Below are 12,609 nucleotides of genomic sequence, written 5' to 3'. Positions count from 1 at the left end.
AATTGGTGGCTGACTAAATACTTTTTTTCTCCACTGTATGATACAACTTACAATGTCGTTCAGTGCTGAGAGACAATGCCTGGCATTGAGATGCCAAGAGAAGCCCTTATAATGGGGTATGCTTAAATGGGTGTTATTAACTTTTAAAAAAATTCTGTATGTAAAATCCTGTATGAAATGTTTAACAAATGCATTAAAAGCACATGCAAAATGTAACATATTAGATATCTTTTAAGCAGTTAATTGTTCATGTTGCTGGAAAAGGTCAATACATCTTTAAGAAAAAGAAATTAGCAATAAACATAAATAGATTTTTCCTTTCTGTCACAAGCTGCTACCTCATTAGGATCACAGTCTGATTTTCTCCATCTCGGGGTCTGTCAGCATCAATCACATACTCATCTGGCATTTCCCTCTGCTGTAATATGATGGATTGCAATTTCACACTAATTTTATGTGAAAGAACAAAACCTTTGATCGATTGCATGTGATCATAGATTCTATAGAATTTAATGATTATGATATACATTTTAATGATTGCGACATATGGCTCAAATTAATTTGTATTGCCATCCAGAACTTAGTCATGTATATTTTATAGCACCGTCTTTGCTTTCAAGGTGAAGATCTCAAGGTGTTTGCACACTAAATATTCAATTATTACATAAAGGTTGCACAGTTCTAAGTTAATGATCAGTGGTAGTAAATATAAATTGTAATAATATTTATTTAATTTCAGACATCACACATCTATTCAGAAGCATTATTCAATAATGAGGAAAAATCAAACCAGCAGATTGATGCTTTCATCCAACTTCATGAATATATTGCCAAGGTAAGAAAAAAACTCCAATCAAGCAGTGGTCCATGAATGATGAACATAACTTATCAAGATGTTAAATTGTATCATCTTTACTTAAAAAATCAAACAAGAAAAATTGGATTAACATATAACGGAACACCCTTTAGTACATCAATGTCCAAAACATTTTGCTTTGTGGCCAAATCCAAAATTTAGCTGTTCACTCTTTGATTTTTTAACACAGTCACCAGAAACGTGCATCTTTAAAAACAATTAGATTTTACAGCTTACCCTATGTGGGAATATGGACTTACTTTGTAACATTCCAGGGTTTCAGGCCCCAAAAGCCACAAATTAAAGGCAAGTACATTCAGAGCAGGTGCCGGTGCCAGAGTCACAAAGTATAGGATCTATACTGGGAGTGCGGACATGAAACTGATAAACCAGAGAAAACATAAAAGGTGGAAATAAAATCCAGAAGTCCAATAACCAGGTGACTAACCAGAAGAAGAAAGTTGTAGACAAAATCTTAGAATGCCAGGTATTATGTTAAAGTAAAGGGGGATGACATAGACTAGCCTCAAGTTAATAGCAAGGAACATTGCTTTTATACATAAGCAATGAATGAACATCATTTCGAATCTGCAGCCAGACATACCATCTTTGCAGTAATCAGCTTGCCATAGAAACCTGATGCCATGAGCAACCAAGAGATATTCCTCTTCTTAAAATATCATGTTGTGTAATCTGAAACATTGAAAAGGTTTGACTGCTTAAAGAATAGAAAACTAGTACAAGAATTGTAGATAGCAGTAAAGAGGATATACACATACACTTCATATACAATCATTATAATCCCAACAATATCAATTGCTTTGAAACCAGTTTGTCTATATTTACAAATCAAAAACAACAATAAATAACTTAGCTACACAGTCAATCTATCTGAATTTTAATAATTATTAATTAAACTAGACACAGCAGTGCCAGCCCTGCAGAAACTAAGGGTACCGTTATGCATAACGATGTCCCAGTGATCCCACCAACAATCCGATGTGGATGGGATCGCTGAGACATTGTTAGCTGATCGCTGGTGAGCTGTCACATAGACAGCCCCTCCAGCGATAAGGACCAGCGAACACGCTGGTTACCAATGTAAACATCGGGTTTCTAAGGGCCGTGGGACCCTTAGAAACCCGATGTTTACCCTAGATACCAGCGTGCACTGCAGGCAGGGCGGGAGGTGGAGACAGAGCGGCACTGACAGACAGGCGTAGCTCTGCTATCTGCTACTCCGGTCTGACAGATTGGAGAAGCAGATAGCAGAGCTACTCCGGTCTGTGCTCCACTCTGCCTCCACCTGCTGCCCTGCCTGCAGTGCACACTGGTGTCTAGGGTAAACATCGGGTTTCAAAGGGCCCCGCGGCCCTTAGAAACCCGATGTTTACGTTGGTAACCAGCATGCAGCATCACTCATCGCTGGTTCCCGCTGCCACATGCAGCGATGCGCGCTGGCCAGCGGGAGACCAGAAATGAAAAAACGGGCCAGGACGATCCAGCACGATCAGCGATACCCCGCGAGGGGGCGACCGCTGCTGGATGTCACACACAGCGATCTCGCTGGAGAGATCGCTGATGTGTCACAAAATCAGCGATCTCGCCAGCGAGATCGCTGTGTGTAGCGGGCCCTTAAGCATCACATTAATGGGGAGGTCCAGTCCAAATCGATAAGTCTGCAGTCACTCTGTGTGACTGCAGACTTATGAATCCCCCTAGCGCTCACACTGTGAACTGTGGGGATTCACCAGTTTCTGAGCTGGAATTGGGGAATATGTATGCATTATACATAATCCCAGCCAGAGCTATACACTTGTCAGGCTCTGGCCGGGTGTATGTTCCCGGCTCAGAAACCAGCGAATCCTTGCAACACACAGTGTGTGTGTTGGGGGATATTCATAAGTCTGCAGTTACTCTGTTTGGCAGGACAACCCCCTTTAAGGATGGTTTCACACATTTGTATTTCCAAGCCCATATTTCATAGGATCCTACATTCCAAAGCTCATGGTTTCCAAATACAGAAAATATGAACCACACAGAAATATTTACAGCAGTGATCAGTCTGCTAAAATTTTTCCAAGAGCTCACTGACCTCTTATTGAGGAAGTAAAAGTAAGAACCCAAACAAATCTTAAATGGGAGATGGGTATTTATGAAAGGCTTGCAAGGTGGAAATAACTTGTAGCCAATTTTTACCAATATGTTTCTCAGTGTCTTGTCTTAAGGCCCCGTCACACATAGCGACTCACCAGCGATCCCGTCAATGATATGAACTTGTCAGGATCACTGGTGTGTCGCTACATGATCGATGGTGAGCTGCCAAACAGGCAGCTTCACCAGCGATGAGCATCAGCGAGGACGAGCGTGCGAGTTGCTGTGTACCTTAGATACCAGTGCGCTGATGCAGGGAGCTGGTAACCAAGGTAAACAGTGGGTTTCTAAGCGCTGCGCGCCGCTTTGAAACCCGCTGTTTACCTTGGTTACCAGCTCCAGCTCGCTGATCGCTGGTCTCCCGCCTGCCACATGCAGCGATGCGCGCTGGCCAGCAGGAGACCAATGATCAAAACAATGTCCAGGGCTTTCCACAACGATCAGCGATACCCGGCAGGGGGTCCGGTCGCTGATAGGTGTCACACACAGCGATCTCACTGGTGAGATCGCTGTTGCGTCACAAAACTTGTGACTCAGCAGCGAACTCGCCAGCAAGATCACTGTGTGTGACGGGGGCTTTAGATTTTCAAAAGTGTCTTCTAAAATGACTGAACAGCCTTTTGGTATAATGTTTTGTGGATAGATAAGTCAAAATACAATGTTTTAAAAATACAAAAAAATCCTTTATATTTAGTGTACAGTTTATACAGCATTCTACAAGAAGACTGTAATGGCACCAGTCTAACATTGTTATGGTGTCATGGAATTCTTTAGTATTTTAGAGCTTACATGCTGTATATTTTGCTCTGAATCACAAAATTTTGTAAATAAGCTCAGGTGGGATATGCAAGGATACAACGAGCTGAAGTCAAGTGTGGCACATATTAAACAATAGCGAAAATTACTGTCTAGAAAACTTCTTTTTATTAAAGATTAAAATTATACCATGCTTGGGATGAGAGATTTGGAGCTCACAAAACTGTTTTTGGCTAGTCAATGTTTGGTAACTAATGATATATAACTTTATACTGGGAACATTTTGGCTGTAAATGAGAAATACATTGTTTTCTTTAGAGGGAAACTATGGTAAATCTAGCCCATTCCTGCTCAGTTTATCTGTAGCAAATTTTGATGCTATGAGATTTACTATTTGATTTCTCTAATGCTTACTGTTGGACAGCTGTGATCATAATATCCCAACTTTATAAAGATGAACAATCTGTTCATTCTAAAGGGAGTACTAATGGCAATCTGTTTATAGATATATTTTCTTTGTATGACTCCTTTTTAACAGCTTACTGTCTTCACATGGTTAACTGTTTCATTCAAGTAATTTAAAGACCTAAAATGCACTAGAGTTTTCATCAATCATAGCATGTGAATTTATAGCTTTAGGGTCAAGAGTGTTGGAATTTACATTACCAGAATGTTTTTTGAGGATCCGGATTTGATATTGAATCCACAAATATGAGCTAATATTTGCATATGCGTCCTGTACCCATTTCTCAGCCTGTGACTTTGGTGTACCAGAAAAGCATTAATCTATGTCCACTCACTAAAATTTGCACTCACCATCCACTCAGGCTGCAAATTAAGCATAAATAACAGCCTAATACAGTCCACACACCCCAGAAACACAACATGCTGCCTCAACTCTCCAAGCAACCAAGGTGTTGTTGAGTCCCCAAATTGCACACAGCTTTCTGACCATCAAAAGCCCAAACAGTCTCTGAAAGACTATAAATTATTTAGAATATACAATAAACCCATTTATTACAGTTTTAGGTTTTAACATGTGTATAATTATATGTACAGATGCTTCTCACAAAATTAGAATATCATCAAAAAGTTAATTTATTTCAGTTCTTCAATGCAAAAAGTAAAACTCACATATTATATAGAGTCATTACAGAGTGATCTATTTCAAGTATTTATTTCTGGTAATGTTGATGATTATGGCTTACTGCCAATGAAAACCCAATAGTCAATATTATAATAAATTAGACTAATTAACAAAAAAACCTGCAAAGGCTTCCTAAGCGTTTAAAAAGGTCACTTTGCCTGTTTCAGTAGGCTCCACAATCATAGGGAAGACTGCTGACTTGACAGATGTCCAGAAAGCAGTCATTGATACACTCCACAAGTGTGAAAGAAGGGCAATCATGACAAGAATTTTGTGATACTACTGTCCAAATAGCTGGATTATGGTGGTGGAAGTGCTGCTGATTGCAGCTCCTACATTCTTAGTTTTTAGTTTATTTTTGCTATATGCAATCTATTGGCATTGACACATTTCTTTTGCCCTACATTAACGCACTATAAATAAGTTTTGAGAAACTTTTCAACACCAATTATTCAGTCCATGCTAAAAAGGATGGAACAAGAAATAATGGGTAGGTACATATCCAAAAGCTTACTATACCTGTGTTAAGCTGACTGTATTAGGGTGGCATGTATGGATGTAAACTTTCACTAGTAAAACAGGTGTGCAAAAATAATGAGTGAGACATGTACATTTTGTGACATGGACAGATAAATGTCTGGATTTTGGTTAATTTTCCTTTATGTTAAAAAAAAACAATTATTTCAACTTCACAAAAAAAAGTTTATGAAAATTACAAAAGCTCAATATAGCCGCTTGTGGCAAGTAAGCATAACATTTCTGACTTATTTATTTTTCTATAAAAATATTGTGCTGACTTGGGCTACAAAACCATACATAAGGTGCTGGGTGAGAAGGAAACAACTGTTGGTGCAATAGTAAGAAAATGGGAGAAAATACCAAATGACTGTCAATCGACATCGATCTGGGGCACCATGCAAAATCTCACCTCGTGGACTTATCCTTTATCATAAGGAAGGTGAGAGATCAGCCTAAAACTACACAGGGGAAAATTGTTAATGATCTCAAGGCAGCTGAGACAACAGTCACAAAGAAAACCATTGATAACACATTACGCCGCAAAGGTTTAAAATCCTGCAGTGTCTGCAAGGCCCCCCTGCTCAAGAAGGCACATGTGCAAGCCCGTATGATGTTTGCAAATGAACACTGGGATGTTTCTCTGAGGGATTGGGAGAAGGTGCTGTGGTCAGATGAGACAAAAATGAAGTTCTTTGGCATTAACTCAACTCGCCATGTTTGGAGGTAGAGAAGAGCTGACTATGATGCAAAGAACACCATCCCCACTATCAAGCATGGAGGTGGAAATATTATGTTTCGGGGTTATTTCTCTGCAAAGGGCATAGGACTAATTCACTGCATCAATGGGAGAGTGGATGGAGCCATGTGCTGTAAAATCCAGAGTGACAACCTCCTTTCCTCCGCCCGGACATTAAAAATGGATTGTGGCTGGATATTCCAGCAAGACAATGACCCAAAACATAGAGCCATGGAATCAAAGAAGTGGCTCAGAAAGAAGCACTTTAAGGTCATGTACAGTTGTGGCCAAAAGTATTGACACCCCTGCAATTCTGTCAGATAATACTCAGCTTCTTCCTGAAAATGATTGCAAACACAAATTCTTTGGTATTATTATCTTCATTTAATTTGTTTTAAATGAAAAAACACAAAAGAGAATGAAGCAAAAAGCACAACATTGATCATTTCACACAAAACTCCAAAAATGGGCCAGACAAAAGTAGTGGCACCCTCAGCCTAATACTTGGTTGTACAACCTTTAGCCAAAATAACTGTGACCAACTGCTTCCGGTAACCATCAATGAGTTTCTTACAATGCTCTGCTGGAATTTTAGACCATTCTTCTATGGCAAACTGCTCCAGGTCCCTGATATTTGAAGGGTGCCTTCTCCAAACTGCCATTTTTAGATCTTTCCACAGGTGTTCTATGGGATCCAGGTCTGGACTCATTGCTGGCCACCTTAGAAGTCTCCAGTGCTTTCTCTCAAACCATTTTCTAGTGCTTTTTGAAGTGTGTTTTGGGTCAATGTCCTGCTGGAAGACCCATGACTAGAGTAGAGCGAAACGGGTCGAACAATTTCAAAAGTCCCCGACTTTTGGCAAAGTCGGGTTTCATGAAACGAAACCCGACCCTAGGATGAGGTCGGCCACGAGGTCGGCGACTTACGCGCCAAAGTCGCGTTTCAAAAGTTTGTTTAGCGCTCTTTTTCAGCCAATCAGGATCCACGGACACTGTGGGCAACGTGATGACATAGGCAGGGGTCACCACCATCTTTCAGAAGGGCATGCAAGTGATTGGCTTGCTTTGGTGGGCATCACAGGGGTTATAAAAGGGCGTGCACGCCGACCACCATCTTACTTCTGCCGATCTTAGCATAGGGAGAGGTTGCTGATTCTGTAGGGAGAGCGTTAGGCTGGGAAGAAGAAAGAAAAACTGCTTCTGCTGCTAGCGATTTTGCCTGTGCAACACACCAGTCACTGTGTGTGCAGTGCAAGGGGAGGCTATATTGTGGTGGATCAGCGGTGTTGGTTGTTAGGCTGCCTTCTAAGGCTTCCTGACTGCTGCATTGCTGTTTCCCCACTGCTCTGCAAACTGCTTTTTTAAAAGCAATCCCAATTTTTTTTTTGTCCTGCTGAGGTACTGAGCGTGCATTTATTCACACCATACAGCGGTGTACGCTCCTCACACAGTACTGTGTAACGGCTGTTATCACAGCCACAGTGAAGCTATCTGTGTGTCACTGTGGAAGGATAAGTGGAGAATTCGTTCCGTTCTTACAGACCTACACTCTAGGGAGATTCCTATTCTGCCCAATTCTACAATTCACTTTTTTCACACCTGTGCCATCGAGCCTGTGACATAGCGCTCTGATATTCAGTGGGCCTCACACAATCCAAGTGTCCAGTGTCCACAAGTGTCTGCAGAAATTCAAAATTTCCCTTATCCTGTAGTCACTTTTTTCACACCTGTGCCATCGAGCCTGTGACATAGCGCTCTGATATTCAGTGGGCCTCACACAATCCAAAAGTGTCCAGTGTCCACAAGTGTCTGCAGAAATTCAAAATCTCCCTTATCCTGTAGTCACTTTTTTCACACCTGTGCCATCGAGCCTGTGACATAGCGCTCTGATATTCAGTGGGCCTCACACAATCCAAGTGTCCAGTGTCCACAAGTGTCTGCAGAAATTCAAAATCTCCCTTATCCTGTAGTCACTTTTTTCACACCTGTGCCATCGAGCCTGTGACATAGCCCTCTGATATTCAGTGGGCCTCACACAATCCAAAAGTGTCCAGTGTCCACAAGTGTCTGCAGAAATTCAAAATCTCCCTTATCCTGTAGTCACTTTTTTCACACCTGTGCCATCGAGCCTGTGACATAGCGCTCTGATATTCAGTGGGCCTCACACAATCCAAAAGTGTCCAGTGTCCACAAGTGTCTGCAAAAATTCAAAATCTCCCTTATCCTGTAGTCACTTTTTTCACACCTGTGCCATCGAGCCTGTGACATAGCGCTCTGATATTCAGTGGGCCTCACACAATCCAAGTGTCCAGTGTCCACAAGTGTCTGCAGAAAATCTAATAATCCCCTGTCCTATAGACACCTTGTACCTTGTTTTACATTACTATATAGTTTGTTGGATTTTGTCTACATTTCTACCAAAAATGAGGAAGGCTGGTGGAAGAGGCCGTGGAATTGGGCGGGGGTTGGCAGCTGGTAATTATGGTATTGGTGGTGGATCTGATGGTAGTGGCAAAAGCAAAATAGGACCGAATGCAGGAGGTGTTGAGCCTGCGTCATCGTCTGGCTCCATAAGGCTTCGAAGGCTTAGTTTTCTAGGAGTTGGCAAACCGCTTTTAACGCCAGAGCATCAGGAAAAAGTTTTGTCTTACATTGCTGACTCAGCCTCCAGCTCATTCGCCTCCTCTTCTGAAGTTGTAAAAAGTAAAAGCACTGAGTCGTCATTGGAGGCTCATGTTCATGAACCACACCTTTCCTTGTGTCTTTCACCCCAACCAAGATTGAAGGATGATGCAGGCCATACTACTGATTACTCCATGGAGCTGTTTTCACATACCATGCCTGGATTATCAAGTGAAATGATGAATTACCCAGGCCAAGATGAATCTGACATGGAGTGCACTGATGCACAGCCGCTGATAGATGATTCTGCTGGTACATTCACTCAGAGCACTACATTGTCCTCGCAGTGTACAGAGCCAGATTCTGACCCTGATGAGACTCAGGTGCCCCTTCCCGCACACTATACCACCATACACGGTGACACAGAGGAAGGTGCACATGACATTGAAGAGGAGGTGATGGATGACCCAGTTGTTGACCCAGATTGGCATCCATTGGGGGAAGAGGGTGCTGCTTCCAATAGCTCAGATGAGGAGCATCCACAGCAGACATCGACATCGCAACAGCTGTTATCTGGCAGGCCCGGAGCACTCCAAAGACAGGTTCCAAAAATCAAAAGAGTTGCTGGACAGCTTGTCCAGAGGGTCAAAACATCACAGCGTGCTAGGCCGCAAAATGTCTGCCAAAGTAGGAAGAGTGCAGTATGGCACTTTTTTGAACAAAATCCTCATGATCAGGCCAAGGTTATCAGTAAGAAGTGCGCAAAGACCTTTAGCCGAGGGAAAAATCTGAAAAATTTGAATACCAGTTGCATGCTTAGACATTTAACCAGCATGCACTTGCAAGCGTGGACACAACACCAAACCTCAAGTGCCACATGTGCAACTGATCACAAAGAAGGTAGTCAGCAATGCTACATTCTTTCCCCCACTGTAAGCCCACCGGTTAGCACAGCAGCAAATGTTGAGGTGTCGTTGCAAGGCCACAGCAGTCAGGGAATCCCACTGTTATATCAACGAAATACTGAATCTAGGCCATCAGAAAGAACACCAACTCCATCACCATCATCAACCCTCTCTCAGTCCGCCCTGTCCACCGCTACTTCCACCATATGCAGCTCTCAAGTCCAGCTCACCCTCCCAGACACTATGAGTAGGTCAAGAAAGTACTCAGTCTCTCATCCGCGTACACTGGGTTTGAACGCCCACATTGCCAAACTGATCTCGTTAGAGATGATGCCCTATCGGTTGGTGGAAAGAGCAGCTTTCCGCGAACTCATGGCCTATGCAGTACCACGCTATGACCTACCCAGTCGCCACTTCTTCTCTCGCAAAGCCATCCCAGCCCTCCACCATCATGTGAAAGACAGCATTGTCCATGCACTCAAGCAGTCAGTGAGTGGAAAAGTGCACCTCACAACTGATGCATGGTCCAGTCGGCATGGCCAGGGCCGTTACGTGTCCATCACTGCACACTGGGTTAATGTGGTGGATGCAGGGTCCACAGGGGACAGCGGTGGTGGGACAGTGCTGCCTAGCCCACGGTATAGGAAACAGTTGGCTGTAGGCGTCCCACCCTCCTCCTCCTCCAGAAGCGAAAGCTCGTCCACAGAGCGCAGTCGTACGAGCACTCCATCTGCAGCTGCCACTGTTGCACACGAGGTGTCCCCCTATCGAGCAGCTAGTGGAAAGCGTCAGCAGGCTGTGTTGCAGATGATGTGTTTGGGCGACAGACACACCGCCGAGGTGCTGGCCGAGTACTTGAAGCGACAAACTGAGTCATGGCTGGGCAGTGTACATCTTGAGGCAGGCAAGGTAGTTAGTGATAACGGCCGTAATTTTGTGGCAGCCATAGCCCTTTCAAAACTCAGCCACATACCTTGCTTGGCTCACACCTTGAACCTGGTGGTGCAGTGCTTCCTCAAAAATTATCCGGAGTTAACAGCCCTGCTCCAGAAGGTGCGAAGACTGTGCGCGCACATCCGCCAGTCGCCTGTACACTCCGTTCGTATGCAGAAGCTGCAGCGATTGCTCCACCTTCCCAACCACTGCCTCATTATCGACATTGCAACAAGGTGGAACTCCACCCTGCACATGGTGGAGCGGCTGTGCGAGCAGAGGCAGGCCATAATGCATTTGTGGGAGGATACACGGCCAGGCACTTTGAGAGCAGACATGGAGTTGACAGGTGTGCAGTGGTCGAAGCTGAAAGACCTCTGTAAAGAGCTTCAGTATTTTGAGGAATGCACACGGCTGGTAAGCGCAGACGACGCCATCCTAAGCATGAGCATCCCACTTATGCGTCTGCTCATGCAACTTTGACGCACCTTAAGGAGCAGGCATCTGCAGCCAATGTTAACGAGGAGGAAGAGGTGGAGGGAATCGTTGATGACATTCAGCCATTGTCTGCTCAGGGACCTCTCCTGGGCGAGTTGGAGGAAGAAGAGGAGGAGGAGGATGATGATGGGGATGATTACTTAGGGGAGGAGGATGCATCTCGTGGGGCAAGTGAAAATGTTGGCGTGGCAAGGTCTAGTACAGGGTTTGTGCGTGACTGGAGGGATGTGGATTTGCCAGAAAGTGCTCCTCCAACCAGCACTCGCAGTGCATCATTGACACCGGGAACATTGGCCCACATGTCAGATTATGCCTTGCGGATCCTAAAAAGGGACCCCCGCATTGCCAAAATGATGAACGATGACGACTACTGGTTGGCCAGCATCCTGGATCCACGCTATAAAGGCAAATTACAAAACATCATGCCACAGGAGAACCTTGACCTAGTATTGGCTAATAAACAAGCAACTCTGGTAAATCGGTTGCTTGAGGCATTCCCAGCACACAGCAGCGGTGATGGTTCTCACACGAGCCGTACGGGCCGGGGCAGCTTGGCAGAGGTGTTCGTGGTGCACACAGCAGAAGTGGCGTTGGAGACAGGGGTTTCATGACAATGTTGTGGACTGATTTTTCAAGTACCGCTCACACAACTGGTAATACTGCATCGATGGAAAGTGACAGGAGACAGCAGTTGTCAACTATGGTTACAAACTACTTTTCCTCCCATATCGATGTTCTCCCACACAGGTCATTCCCCTGTGACTATTGGGCCACTAAACTGGACACCTGGCCTGAATTGGCACAATATGCCTTACAGGAGCTCGCTTGCCCAGCTGCAAGTGTGCTATCGGAAAGAGTCTTCAGTGCAGCTGGATCAATCCTGACAGAAAAAAGGACCAGTCTGTCAACCCAAAATGTGGATGATCTAACCTTCATTAAAATGAACCATGCATGGGTTTCCAAGGATTTTGTCCCACCTTCCCCTGATGACACATAGGGTGACAGAAAAATGGCTTGCTTTGGTCCACCTCTTCCTGGGACTTGACCTATTTCGCCTTTTGCATCAGCTGAATGTCCAACATCAACATATGCCACTTTCTAAAACTCCCTAACTGTGCTGACCCCCCCCCATGGCCGGGGTCACCACCTAGCGCACGACACCGTGTGAGTGCCGTTGCCCTGGACAGGTGGGTAGGCCGACTCTTGGGCGCGGGCACTGGCACAGGGTCCCTAATAGTGCAATCAAGTGTCTCTGACGGTGGTGGTGCACACCCGCCGTCAGACACACCACCGTACTATGAGGGGCCCAGTGCCAGTACCGACGCCCACGAGTGGGCCCCCCTTGCTTGGGCAGGGCCCCAGCATTTGCAATCTTTACCTCTCCCTGCTCCTCCGCTGTGTAGTCTGGGCCGTCAAATCCATACTGTGCCTGACACCGTCTGAGCCTGCCTCCTGATGTATAGACATATCTTTTGAATGTGTA

General features: G+C 44.5%; 1 protein-coding gene across 10 annotated transcripts in view; it reads left to right on the top strand.

The window, feature by feature from the left end:
* Positions 1-12,609, top strand: part of NAALADL2 (N-acetylated alpha-linked acidic dipeptidase like 2) — a 1,451,400-nt gene that overhangs the window by 1,213,241 nt on the left and 225,550 nt on the right. For all 10 annotated transcript variants that reach the window (XM_073578823.1, XM_073578822.1, XM_073578821.1 and 7 more), the window contains one exon: positions 740-835. In XM_073578823.1, the coding sequence (XP_073434924.1) occupies positions 740-835 (96 nt within the window). The remainder of the gene's footprint in view (positions 1-739; positions 836-12,609) is intronic.

This window comes from Dendrobates tinctorius, unplaced genomic scaffold (assembly GCF_039654945.1).
Source record: "Dendrobates tinctorius isolate UK_male_01 unplaced genomic scaffold, ASM3965494v1 ptg000060l, whole genome shotgun sequence".
NCBI classification, from domain to species: Eukaryota; Metazoa; Chordata; class Amphibia; order Anura; family Dendrobatidae; genus Dendrobates; species Dendrobates tinctorius.
The sequence above is the reverse complement of the archived record's forward strand: the minus strand, read 5'-3'. Positions and strand labels throughout refer to the sequence as shown.